General features: G+C 36.5%; 1 protein-coding gene across 1 annotated transcript in view; it reads right to left on the reverse strand.

The window, feature by feature from the left end:
- Positions 1–2,853: 2,853 nt before the first annotated feature.
- The window catches only part of RABL3 (RAB, member of RAS oncogene family like 3), a 36,532-nt gene continuing 24,857 nt past the window's right edge, over positions 2,854–14,528 (reverse strand). Inside the window, exons 5-8 of the mRNA XM_006905546.3 lie at positions 13,790–13,940; positions 9,808–9,879; positions 7,174–7,212; positions 2,854–6,653 (exon numbers count right to left, since the gene is read on the reverse strand). Coding sequence (XP_006905608.1) covers positions 6,588–6,653; positions 7,174–7,212; positions 9,808–9,879; positions 13,790–13,940 — 328 coding nt within the window. The 3' untranslated portion in view covers positions 2,854–6,587. The remainder of the gene's footprint in view (positions 6,654–7,173; positions 7,213–9,807; positions 9,880–13,789; positions 13,941–14,528) is intronic.

A 14,528-nucleotide genomic window follows, 5' to 3' on the forward strand; every position in this document is an offset into this window, starting at 1 on the left:
CTGAGCTAGAAGCAGTCCAGGAAGCTGAAGCAATAGGAAGATGTCAGAGAGCAGGGGCTGAGAAACAGACACAGTGAGAAATGTGTCTGCCCATGGTGGGAGGGAGCCCTTATGATAGCTACATATTCCCAAGACAATATTTGAAAGAGAGGGACAGTAAGAGTGTCATCTTTTTTAATCATCTCTTCCTCATTTTCCCAACCCCAGCCATGCCTACAGACACCATAGCGAAGCCTCTTAAGACAGGGGTTTGGACAAGGGCCTCTGTAAGTCCTTTCTAACTCTGATGCTCTGGAATTCTCAGAAGCTTCCATAGTTGTGGCCGAAGAAGCCAAAGCAATTAGTTTGTTACCATAGCAAATAGTTTGCCAGTTAGTTTCTTACCTTCAATGTGGCCATTTTCTTTCTGCAGCAGGTGTGATGACTTCAGGAACCCCAGGTGTATAGAGGGTATGAAGTCAAAATGCTTGTGCTTCTCCTTTAAGCCACGCTCTGAATGTTCACCATTTCACTGTGCTCACTGGTCAGCGGTCAGCAAATTACAAGAATTGCCTAACTGATAAATGAGGGAGAAAGTCCAGCATACTAGTTTGCAACTAACTGCTGACACAATTGCCTTTGTTTTTGCTAACCCTAGGCAGTTTGCAGAGGCCAGTCTCCTCTTCCCCTGAGGTGAAGATTGGCTAACCATTTGTTCTAGTTAAGTAGTTAGTAAAGGAGAATTTAAAACCCTTTAGGGAAGGAGCTGTGGTAGTTAGTGTTTGCTGCCTGTGGCAGAGACTTATACTCAGTCCTGACTCAGGCAGAGAAGGAATAGGGAAGCGTTCACTCTCTGGAGAGCAGTGAGAAAATTGTGCTCTGACACAGGTGTCTACACATAGATGCCTGAAACAGGGACCAGGTCTAGACAGTTCTCCATAGGCGCTTTTCAGGGATGAGCTAGGTGAACTGTTCAGAGTTTGAAGCATTTCACTTAAAGCAAACTGAGATGTTTACTATTGCTCCTAATTTCTTAAATTCTTATAAATTCTTTAAGAATCTTGTTTCTTAATGCCTTTAGTTCTCGAAAGACAGCCAAGGGATTACTTTCCAGCCACGTTTTCCACGACTCTCTTGTCCTTCATTTTAGCTATTCTCCTTAGCCATGTGGTCAGGTATCAGCTTCGTGGCTAATCATATTCAGGAAAGAAGAAACCATATATTGAAGGCCTGTTCTTGCCAGATTTTTCCACAGACATTACCTCATTTAAGTTCACAAAAAACAATCTTGTGAACTATGCTTTATCACAAACTCGAGTGTAATAGACCAGGCAGGAAATGTAAATGGTTAAGTAGGCTAGGTGATTTTTCAAGATAAGACTTTTATATGAAGCTCCAATTTTTAAAAACTGGCAACTAGAACAAACGAATGAATGAATGAACAAAACCACTGTGGTAGATTGCAAAAAAATGCCCACAATTCGCAATTTCCTGCCATCTTTGTATGCATGTCCCTTTGGAATGTGACTTTGCTGCTTCTCAAGAGATGGAGTCTTTTTTAACCTTCAATCTTACTTTGGCTAATAGCAAACATGACCCAAGAGTCTTGAAAAGTGCTTGTGCCTTAAGATTTATCCATTTGTTGCTACTTGAGACCACCATGCAAAGAAGCTGGGCTAACCTCCTTGAGAATCAGTAACCACATGGAGAGAGAAGTTCAGGCAATAGCCCAGCACTAACTGCCAGACGTGTGAATGAGGCAATCTGACTTCCAGCTGACTGTAGACACATGAGTGATCCCAGGTGAGACCAGAATCACCAGCTAAACCTACCTCAACTGCTGACCCACAGAATTGTGAACAAACAAAATGATGTATTTTATGCTAAGTTTTGGGGTAGTTCATTAAGCAGTGATAGATAACTGATAACTTATGTCAAACAACATGCATGCAGGTTTGAAATGGTTATGGGCTGCTGGTTCAGACTCTCTGCTTTAGATAAATGGGTCTAAGCAACTTCTAGAGGAACTTCCCCAAGCTCCAGCATACTGTGGCCGCAACAGAATGATTTGCCTGTGTATAGATGTTAGCACAGAGGGCCACACCAAAGGGGCCAGGTTGATAGAAACAAGTGACAGGTTGGTAGCAAACTGTGTGGATTGATATCTGTGGACCACGTAGCTTATAGGACATCTTAGCATATGTCAGCATAGACAGATGACATTGTGGTATTATATAAGCTTCTCTGGAATTTATGTGCAGACCTAGGAGGAAAGGGGGTATTAGATCATAGCTTTACAGAGGCTGCTATTTTATTTCCTGTAGTATGCAGACTCAAAAGTAAATTAAAGTCAAAAGAGAATTCAAGAAAAATATTTCTTGTAACTGAGTTTCTGAGTACATTGGGTCTTGAATCTCTATTGATCTTGAAAGTTAGTTTTTCGTGGTTAAAAAAAATGAATTGGAGTCAATAAGAGAAAGGAAAAGTTTTACTGCTTTGTTTTCCCATAAACTTCCTACTGAATCAGCTCTGAAGGAAGATTTATGAGGTATTTCAGTTCTAAGGTGTGAAAGATTTCCTAAAGAGTAAGAGAGTGGTAAGAGATCTTTGACTGGTTAAAAATTACTTTGAAGGGCTTGAAAATATTTAAAATTGAGTAAACCTGTCACCAAACTTGAGAGATTTCTCCTAAATGGATTAACTATTTCCTGTCTTTTTCTGTTTTTATAACAATGATTCAAAAATATAACAATGATTCAAAAACAAACAAATGAACAAACAAACAAGTATTTGCTTTGTAACTACTATGTGCCAGGTACTGTGCTAAATACACACAGGAGATAAGAGAATAAATAAAACACAAGGACAGATAGGTCTGATTGATTTTCCACTTTAATTAATGTAATCACAACTTCTTTAGTTTACAATTGTTGAGGACCTACTATGTGCCAGACACTGTGAGATGTAGAGACAAAGATAACTAAGACTCAGTCCCGTTCTCTAGTAGGGCACTGTACTACAGAAGACTGACTGATAAATGGGCTATTACAACACAGTGCCATACGTGCTATGACAAGAAGAGCCCACGTTGCTATGGGAGGGATTAGGGGCCACCTAGCCCTGACTAAGGAAGGGATGGCTTCCCAAAGATTGTATCTGAGCCAAGTCATATAGAATAAGAGATGGATAGGGCCCATGTACTTCTTGGAGGGGATATTTGAACTCATCCAGTTGAAAGACCACTGATTCACAGCAAGAAAAGTGGAAAACATGACATCCAGGAAGCTGGGGATTATTACAGGTAACGTGAAGGAGGGTGTGACAGGTTTACAGAGCAACCATTCTAGAATGGATTTAGAGGTTAGAGGACTCCAGGACAGATGCCACCAAGAAAAAGATGGAACTGATAGATTACCTGATAAACTTTATGGTACTGAGCAAGATTTTACACACTTGTACCTTGGGGGCTTCTTTCTTCACCATTACTTATTGATGACCTTGGTAAAGCTTAATGGTTAGCCTGCTGAGAAAACAGATGTGGTAGTTGATTGAAAAAAAAATCCATGTATACGTGGATCTGTGCAGTTCAAACCTGTGTTATTCAAGGGCCAATAGTACAAAATCTTGGTCCTATCCCATACACATAGAAATGGGGCAAGAGTTGGGTGGGGAGAGCAAGTAAGTCCTGGGAACTGCATTTTAAAGAAGCACTTCAGAGCATTTTTATGCACTTTTGAGTTTGAATGCTATTGCTTTAAGTATGTAAATGGAGGTGCTGATTAATTGTAACTGGAAGTCAGAGCCCTTTCCTCCTTTATGGAGCAGCTTTGGCAGACTCCAGCTCCAATTTTGCATCAAGCATACTGTGGAATATTTGAGGCTCGGGGTTCTCCTAAGGGCTAGATTTCCTGGGACCCTCCCTCTCCTACCACAGCGATTTCACTCCGTCTTGGGACTACAGAGAAATGAATTTTTTATTTTTCTTCTTCCTTCCCCTAAACAGTACCTTCCTTTGAATTTTAACAGTTATTAATGCAGACAGCTTGTCAAGACCTTCAATCTTAAAATAGGTGCTACCTGTGCTTTAAAATTTTCAATTAAACCAACATTAAATAAATGTACAAGGGCCTACCTATCTAGGTTGGGTACTACAGCACACACTATTGAAATTAAGACTCAAAAGCTCTGATTATGACAGCAATAAAGGTCTCTTCATTTCAGTCTGATGGCTCAGTTCCATGCCATCATTTTCAGAATGGACAGAAAAACAGCAGTGTCAAGTGACTTGGATTATGTCATGGATGTCTCAATATCTTGAGAACCCAAGATAAAGCTGATATGGATCAACCCCTTTGGGAGCAGCTCTTCTTAGAGCATTCAGGTGAAGAGACCAACCCAAATATTTTCTAACTAAGGGTTCGCTACCTGAAGGACAGACGACTGGCTATATGACGTCATTTCTGGTTGCCTCCACAATGAGTAAGAACGTCGGTTAGACATTTAAGTCACAACAGAAAAAAAAACTTTATCGTTAGCAACTTGTTCCAACAAGAAAGTTAAGAAAATTAGATTCGATTAACATTTTTTAGAATGTATTTTGCTGTTTACACTTATTATCTAAAAGCAATTTTTATGAGGTCTCAGGAAGTCTCAGCAAAAATTATGCTTCAAAATATTCTTTTTGAAGAACTCTTGGCTAATATTCATTTTGGCAAATACTTCATTTTGTTGCTACTAATACTTGCAAGCTTACCTTAAATTATTTAAAAAATTTTTCTTACAAAACTATAATTCAAGGAGTTAAGCCTGACAGCAAGAAGAAATAGAGTTGGGGAGTAATGTTAATTTTTCAAGGTTGACCCTGAAGCCATCAGGGCTACTTTTATTTTATTTTTTAAGAGGGGAGAAAATAAATTAGGGCAGATTTTTTTTTTTTTTTAAATTAAGGGAAAGAAAGAGGAAGAGGAGAAGCAAGGAGTTATTGATTTATTATTTAAAGGAGGACTACAAAGAGCTTAGTTGGTTTAAGTCTTTGTTCTGCATTCAGTTTCCACTTCCTAACAGCACAGCCTCTGTTACAACACACTTGTGCCAAATTCTACATACAGATCCTGATTTGCATAGCTCTCTTTTATGTCAAAGAAGAAATCAGGACTAAGTCTTGTGGGGGAGGATGCGAAGAAAGACTGGAGAATATTCTAGCTGATGAAAAGTGCTTTAAACATTCTTTTCGAATTCCCAAGACTGCCTTTCTAAAATCACTCTCTAACATTCTTATTTTAACACCCCCTTTCAGCATACCTTGATTTCCAAAGTACTTCTGAAATTTAATTAAAATGGAATAAAAAGTGAATATAGTATTTTTCCATCTAGTTTTAAAATGAGAAGCTGAAACTTTGTATTTATTACTATTATATTTTAATATGGAGCAAAATCAGGAGTGCGGAGACCTGCAGCAGAGCTGGAGACAGGATACGGGTGAAAAGGTGTTAAATAAGGCAGCAAATTACAGATCTTGGAAACTAGATTTATATATTAAAAGAATGAGGACAGAGAATTAAATAAGCAAAACAATGGGTAAAAAAAAAAAAGATGAACGATTATGCATATACACCCCTCCAAATTTTGGATTATGAAATCTAAGAATCCTAGTCCATAATTCATGTAAATATGTTGCTGTGGAACTTATTTTTACCTCTCTCCATAAATACATTGTTGACACAAAGAATGATATTCTTAGTTTATGGACTACAGTTAAAAGACATTTCAGGAGGTGGGTTTTCCTTCAAAAAAAATAAAATCTGAACAGGCTATAAATCTTTCTTACTGCCCTTGTGCAGGTCTTAGATGTCACCCTATTCCCAAACAGAAAACACTGAGAGACTGCAGACAGCTGTAACCTAAAGACTGAAGGATTTAGAGAGCTGTCAATTTCTTGCAGAATTCTTTTCTGGTACTGCTGTTCTCTATGTATTATTAATCTATTTATATTTAACTCTAGCCATTAGTCCACCTCTTCCAGCCACTGAACCATTTGTAAAGGAGAGGAGAGGGAACAAGGGTTGCTATTATTAGGCATCCTATGTGTGATGAGGGTGGAGACAACTAAATAACACCATTTTGCTTCTGTGAAAATGACAGAGATTGTTTAGGGTGGACGACTCAGGGCTGGTTAACATAACCTTTCCCCTCAAGAAGGTAAAACAACAGAGATACGTTTTTGAAGTACTTAATTAAGCCTTCAGCAAGGAGTGTGGGAAAATTACAGACCCATAAAAACCATCTAGTTCTAGGCAAGAGTAAATTTTCTCTGCAGCACTCTGTCCCTGCTCATTTACTGCATCATTGTGACGACATCTCATATTTCCACAAGGCTTTTACATAATCTATAAACAGGGACGGAAAGGTGAGGAACAGAGAGAATGAGGACAAAGTTTGGACTTCCAATGCTGTTACTTCCTTTCAGTTTTCCAGTAAAGGGTGAGGCTGAAGGGTAACATTTTAAGATGATTTTGTTAAAAGGCTGAGACATTAATAATTGACACAGCAAGAAGAAAGCTGTGAAAAACAGCCACTGCTTGCTCACTCTTCCAAAGGTTGAGTGTAATTCAGTCATAATGAAGGCTCTTTAATGTTCCTCCCCCAAATCTTTTCCGATCAGAAAACCCTGGAATCTGTAAGGTAAGAAAGATAATCACATTAAATATCAAGTAGGCAGAGTTCAAATGCCAATAACCTTTAATTTATTTTCTTTAAAATGTTGGTCTGTTGGTCCTTAACTGCCATTCTGTGGTTTTACTAAGAAAACCACAGCAGATTAAATAATAAAAATAAATTCTACCAAAATGGAAAACATTTGCCAATAAATTGGTGACAGCTGTCATCTCAGAGGAGATAAAGGTGAATCTTATAATATTCACCTATTGAACTTTTATATAAATCCTTTGCACTGTGATAGACTTTGGATTCTCAAGCACGTGATTTTCTTTTATTATTTTATAATGTAACCTTATCCCTGGATTTTTTCATCTCTTCGATCCTTATTTTCCCTAGATGTGATTTTCTTTTGTAATTAACAGAGAAAAATTAGATGCTTGTGCCTATACTTTACTTTAAACCACTTCTGAAAATAAATCTGGAAATCACCTCCCTCTAAATTTACGAATCCATTTTATCAATCAAAGAGATACCAACCTGATTGCTGTCTCTTAAAAAGTATCTCTTCTCTATGACCTGTGAGAAACGAAGATTTTAAGGATTTAGCACACATATCTGGAAAAAGTGGCTAACAGCAATGACCACTAATGGGACTAAAAGGCATGTATCCATAATCCATAGTATAAAAAAGCAAAGCACTTGCCTACTACAATACTACAGCAATTCCTTAGAGAGGAGTCTGTGTAATTTAATGAACCGTCACATCCCTCTAGTAAACACAGTGATAAATTGTGTAGGGCCTCAAAGGAGACGGATGACACAACAACAAAAGCAGTCAATTAGCTTCTTTTTATGGACTTAATCTGCACCCTTAATTCACAACTGTCTGTATTTGGTCAGTAGGAGAAACAAAGTAAAGCAGTGGATATATTTGCATAAATCCATCATTACAATCGAAAAGAAGCCCTCAAACTACATGCCCTAATGTAGTGAGTTTTAAGAGCTCCATGTTTTCAGATGATGAAATACATTTTTAAAAAATAATGAATTTAGTTCAATACTTGAGAAACTGTAATGGTTGCAGAGGCAGTACTGTTTTTCTTTAAACAGAGCTATTGTGATTAAGAAAAGTTAATCAGATAAGAATACAGATTTGCTGGAGATTAACTCTAAGACACTAGAGTCTAGAATTACGAAAATAAGAACTCCAAATAAGCACTGAACAACTTCTTCCAGGCCCCTGACAGTTTGCTCTCACTGGTCTGAAAGCTAAATCATTCGGGTTTTTTCTATCTTTGAGACTATGGCTAGGTCACTTTTAGCTACAGGAGACCCAGGGTAAGGATGCATTCACTGGCCCCCAAAGTAGAAAAGCTGGTTCATGATTAACATATATCTCAAAACATTCCCATAGAAACCAAGAAGGGACTGGTTCTCTTTCTTCTCTCCAGAGCAGGACAGGAAAATCCTATCATTTTAGGGTGGGGGAGGAATTACTACTAGCCAAGGGAGTCTGAAGGAAGAGTCAGATTCCGTCCTGGAAAATAAATCTTTATGTTAAATTTTCACAGACATGCTGCATAAATTTTCACAGATATGATGTATACGATGTACAGATACCATGTATAAATTTTCACAGATATGATGTGAAATTTAGCTGCCAAGTCCCTTGGTTTCAGGCAACCACCTCAGTCTGGAGGTCTGATGAAGCACAATCCTTTCGTTGTGATTTAGGCAACAAAGACAGAAGTAACCTTTTCGCTTTTGCTCCTAATTTCCTATTCTCAACTTGCAATGTTCTCTTACTAAATTTTGCTCTCTTATTAAAACCAATTAAGTTCCCTCTAACTTTTTTTTTCAATAAAGTCTTGCCTGAAAACTTGGGTCATACTAGTCTATAACCCATTGTTTCTCAAGGATATAATTTATTACATTTAACATTTTAATTTCAAAATTAATAAATTATTTAAAAATTTAAACAATATATTGTGGGAACTTTCCATGTTAAACAAAGATCTATAAGATGTTGCCCTTAGGGAACAGAATTTTGTATCAGATGGGAACCAGGGATCTAAACTCAATAGAAAGTTCTTACAGTTTAAGTTTGAAAACAATGTGGACAGAAAATGTGGTTCACTGCAGTGCATCCTATCTAGAAAATACTAATATTTGTACAGCACACTGGGGTAAATGGAAGAAGCTGTCAATCATCCAGCCGCAGGGGCTCTGGCTGCTCTGAGAGCTGAAGGGAATCAATATCTAGGCACACCTGTACTCCACTTGCAACATACTGATTGAGAATTCTGCAATGAAGCAAAATTTCCCAGTGAACTAATATTAAATAGGGAGGGTTGTGGGGCTTATCTTATGCTAACATATTGGATAGAGAGCCAAATATTAGAACCCTAAATTGCTAAAAGAAAAATGTTTCACAAAGAGCCATAAGGAGAGAAATGTTTTTCTTGGGAGATTACACTTAAAAGGAAATATAATACATAAATTAATCTTTTTCAATAACACAAACAGAAATACGTCATATTTTATTTTACTACATAATGTCAGCATTGGGCAAACAACTTAAACTTGGTCAACACTATGTGCAATGCAGCTGTATGGCCTTGTGAAGGAAAGACAAACAGTGCCCTACTTTACCAGTATGCTGAGTCATTCTACATGTTCATCTCACTTCAGGGCAATAAGATGATGCTAGCAAGAGTCAATATTTGGAATGCAAAGGTTTCTTACAGGAAAACAATAGAAAAGATGAAAAAGTAATAGTTACGTTTAAACGGAAAATATTAATAGCTGGGAGAGCAAAAAGAATGCAGCTTTAAGTAGAATCTCCTCAGTTCAGTGTCTTGGAGTTAAGGGGTACAAAAAGAGCTAGAAAATAGGGAAACATAAATTGTTTTAAGGAGGGGAATTAAGTATTTAAAAAAAAAAACATTTAAATTCAGTTGCTTTCATTCTTTGCTTAGAAAACACTGGTGATAGAATAAATATGTCAGCAGGCCTTAGCAATTATACCAACAGATAAGAGAGATCAAAACAAATATTATTCAGCTTGTGAAGTTCAGGATGAAGGAATAAAAAGACAAAGCATTGTACAAAGAATTTAAACCCTCATAATATATAAATTAAGTTTAAAAATAACTTAATTGAAGCCATTACCTTATCAAAAAACCTACTGAGCTTGACAGCATTGGAAGAACCTGCAGCTAAGTACCGTGGATTTGTGCAATCCTAGAAAATAAAACATAAGATCCACAATTAAAAGTTAGAAAACCTAAGCTCTTTGTTGGTTATTACTGTTCCAGTTGTACATTTCTATAGTAAAATATTAGGCATAATACTCTCACAAAATATTCATGTAATTTTCAAATTATGATGCATAAAGCAAAGAGGAAAGTGTTAAAGGAAGGTAAGGCCACTTTTTGTTATTTAAGCAGTTTTAGAGGACACTGAACCAACATATTCATCATCAAATAATTCATAAAGGAAGACAGGATTGCTAATATCTTACTAATAAAACCAAGATACTAATCAAGTGACCCACCTGTATTTACCCTAAAAAGCAGAAATAAAGCTATTAAAAACAATCAACATTTCACTTTTTAGTACCAGGTACTCATCAGTGCTCGACTAATTAAATTCTATTCAGTTCATAAAAATACTAGGAAGCATGAAAATAAAGAGTTAAGAGGAGCAAAGAACAAAAAGAACAGTTGCCATGGAGTTCTCATTCATTGAGTACAAGGTCATACACCTCTGGACAGGCCATAAAGACAATAATAAACAATAGATATATTTTTTGGTAATAATAAACACTGTTTATTATTATTAAATATCATTAAGTGTTATTATTTCACAATAATTAAAGAAATAATAATGAACAACAGATATGTTACTATTAAATAGATTTTTCAAAAATAGGAAAAAAAATGGGGCCCAGAAGAGACAAAACATTCTGGAACATTAAATCATTTTAATGACTAGCAAAGCCCTTAAAAGCTTACTATCCTTTTACTAAAATTCGACTGTCCTGTTGCCTTTGCTTGTCATTGACTTGCCATCTCAAGAGACAGAGTACTTTGATTTTTACCTCACATGCCATCTAAGATCAAACTATGAGGATATCATGTAGGCTCCTTTGCAAGATATTTGTCTTTCAGTTGTCTGTGTCCCTTGGGAAATGACTGAAATTACTGGCACTGCACTTATTGTTTCGTAATCTTTAAGCCTACATGATTCCAAAGAATTTTATTAAGTCACCTATTTTGTCCATATATAACATTTCAAGGCTCATATTTTTAATTTTGGCCAGAAACTATAATACATTTTCCAAAACCACACACACACACACATACACACACAAAGCGACAACAAATCTTTCAAAGATCACAGAATACTAAAAAAAATCAGAGGTCTCTGAAGGTAACAAACTCTGAATCAAAATATCTGTCTCAACATTTCTAGAGTGTATGACATTAAATCTTTAAAGTGGAGCTCGCTTATAAAATAGGGATAACAATACTCATCTCATAGGATTTTTGTGAAAATTAAATGAGATAATCCATGTCTGGCACATAACAGGTACTGAAATATTAGTTTCCCTTTCTCTTCATTCTGAGAAAATGCTATCAGACTGAATTTTCAGACACAAAGCACCTAACAGAAAAGATAATTCCACACATGGATTAAACAGACTGAAACATCATTGTGCAAGCTATTGTATTTGAAATGTTTGAACACATTTATACAGCAGTTGGGGCATATGAGAGGCAAACCTTAGATGGCCCTATGTTAGATATGTCTTACAAAATGGATATTGATTACATAGTCATCAGAATGTCAAAAGACTTCAGAGATAATTCCAAATAGTGCTAAGTATTAAATACAAAAAGTAAATCAAGCAGCAAGCAAAACCTCCCCCAAACTGAATTTTAAGGCTCCACAATTTCAGGTTGACCAGGCTAGAGAAAACCTATGATTTTAAGATAAGAATTTTAAAGCCGAAAGAGCCATCTGTTATGGATCATGGCCGAGGGCAAAGCCTGAAAATTAATAGCTCTAAATAGCTTGTCTAAGCTTGGGAAAGAAATATTATCTAGGGAAGATGCTTCAATATGATTACTTTGAAGTAAACACGTAACAGAGAAAATCTGTACTAGACACAATAAGCCTAACAGGATTTAAAAAACAAGTAATCTATGTAAACACTTTGCCTTTTTTTCCAGGCACAAGATGATAACTCTGATTCCATCTCTGATGTACACATTTATGTTATAGTCTTACTTTTCTATAGTTTAAGGTAAATTCATATAGTAACCAAAGATGCTAGCACTATTTTACATTAGTGTTTTATTTGAGACTTATATTTACTTGCTGTCTTTTTGACTGCTACCTTCCTTTTGAAACTCTTACCCAATTTTCCTCCTCATTTTTAATTCTTTGCATATTCAAGACCCCCTTGTCGTTTCTGTTTTCTTGAAGCAAATAAACTGATGAAAAGCCTACAGTATGTTGTATATGAACTCTGTGGAGACCCTGTGTGCCAAAGTACCGCCACTTGAGTATCTTTACATCGTGTTAACAATTGGCCTTGCCTTTGTAAGTTAAGTAGGAAAAACATATATCTGGCCATTAGAACCAGAGACATTCCAAAACATATCAAAAGTAATTACTGGAACAGAGTAAGTACATTTAATGGTAAATGTCCCTTTGGAAATAATGTTCCACTGAAGTAATCTCAGCACTTCTTCAAGAAGGATATTATATATTTTAAGTAGCAGAAATCCTCTGGAATATCATGGTCCAGTGCTGACTTCCTGGGACATTTATGGTGGCAGCTGAAAAAATTAAGGTGCTTCCACTGCGAAGTAGAACATAAAAAACAATGGAATGGCAAGACAGAAGCTGACTTAGTTATGGGGGTAGAAGTTATGGTTCAACCTCAGATATGGGGTTGAACCAAGCAGTGTTCACAAATACTGATTCACAGAGTAAGGGCATCAGAATCATCTGAATCACTGTTAAAATTAGAGTTCTGGTCCTCCAGCCAGACCTTATGAATAAAAAGCTCCTGCCCTGGGTCAGTTATTAAAAAAATTTGCACAGGTACTGTTGGTAATATGAATATGCAGTCAAGTTTGGGTAACTGTTAAACTAGGTGATTTCTAAGAGTTCTTTCAGCTCCAAGATTCTAAATGTTCTGAGGGACAATTAAGTGGAAAATAGGTTTAATTGTACAGCATAGACTCTGAAGTCAGAGTGCCTCCTTTGACCTGTGTAACCTTGGCCCAGTCACCTCCCTTTGCTTCTGGTCTTCATTTTTGAAATAAGGACAATAATAGTATCTACCTTATAGGGATGATGTGAAGATGATGCATGTGAGATAAAGTATGTAAAGCACTAGAACAGTGCTTGGCACATAAATGCTGAATATATGGTAGCCATTAGTATTATTAAACCACCACTATCACCACACATCTGAATGCCAATGTACTGTATATGCTGCAGAAGTCCTGCTTGAGCAATAACATGAACCACGATTGAAGCTGCTGGCCAGGAACCTTCTCTGGACAACACTAACTGGTTCATCTGAATACTTTTCTTAGCCTTTTTTGCACTGACTTCTAATTGAGCTAAATATCTCAGGAAGGGATTCGATCTTCTGTATACACGGAAGTTTATATAAACTAATGCTTATGAAGCACTCCTAGTTTACAGTTTGTAATTTTCTCACTTATCTATTTGTTTGCCCTTTAAGGTAAACGCTGTAGTTTAAGAAACTAAGAGGCTTTTCTAAAGCAAGAATAAACAAGGTACCATATCAAGTAACCTTTCTTTGTCACTTTAATTTGATATTTTGACTTTGGTGTAATTTTTAAAAATCTTTTCAAAAAAAGCCCTCAATTTACATTAGTCATAGAACAAAGTTTGAACATTCCAAAAGATCAGCATACAAGGAGGCTGAAGTGACTATGCCCATCTGATAGTCTATGTTGATTTCAATTTTCACCACATTTTGGACCAGAACCCAAATAACCTGATTTCAAGTATAAAGCTTCTTTTGTGAAAACATGACTTGTAAAGTCTCCAGTTTTGCTTTCACCTGCTAATAATACAAACATGCATTAGTGAAAATACACACCAAATTAATTTCTTCTGCATTGAAATCCTCAGCCAGAAAAGCAGTCCTAGTTAAAACTTCATGGCGCCTGGTTTCGTGAATCTGGTCCAGTTTAGTCCCTATTACCAACAGCGGGATATGGTTATCAGCAAATTGTTCCTGGTCATAATCCCTGTGATAAATAATGAAAAAGTGAATAGAATTTACCTTTCTGATGTAGATGTGCAATATTTAAATGCAAATCGCTTATACTATTTTACTGATATCTCACTGACTCTTGCTCACCCATTACTTATAATCTACTTTTCTCCTAATTTCTCCCATCTACTTGTTTATTTATCAATAATCCATCCTTACCATCTATAGAGTTCCAACTATTCATCTAACTATTCAAAATTTGTCCCCATGCGTCTTTATAGACTACTTGAATAACTGAGTGCCCACCAGATATACCAAGGTAGTCTAACTTGACTTTTCCCAAAGCTCTGTCTTCTAAGGCTCAGGAATTTTTCTGTGTAGATGCAGAGTGGATTCAAACCTCAGTGGGGAGAAGACTCAGTAACCTAGCATGGCATTCAAGCCTTGTGCCAAAGGGGAAAATGACAAGCTTCTGAATACATTCAGGGGTATGCATAAGCTCTATATCTACCATACACACTTCTGTCTATGAATAATAAAGAAAATTAGATAGTTTAGGAAAATAGAAAATAGGGATGCTGAAAGCCAGAATAAATCAACAGGTGATGGATGCTACAGCCTA

The sequence above is a fragment of the Pteropus alecto genome, unplaced genomic scaffold (assembly GCF_000325575.1).
Source record: "Pteropus alecto unplaced genomic scaffold, ASM32557v1 scaffold251, whole genome shotgun sequence".
In the NCBI taxonomy this organism is placed as follows: domain Eukaryota; kingdom Metazoa; phylum Chordata; class Mammalia; order Chiroptera; family Pteropodidae; genus Pteropus; species Pteropus alecto.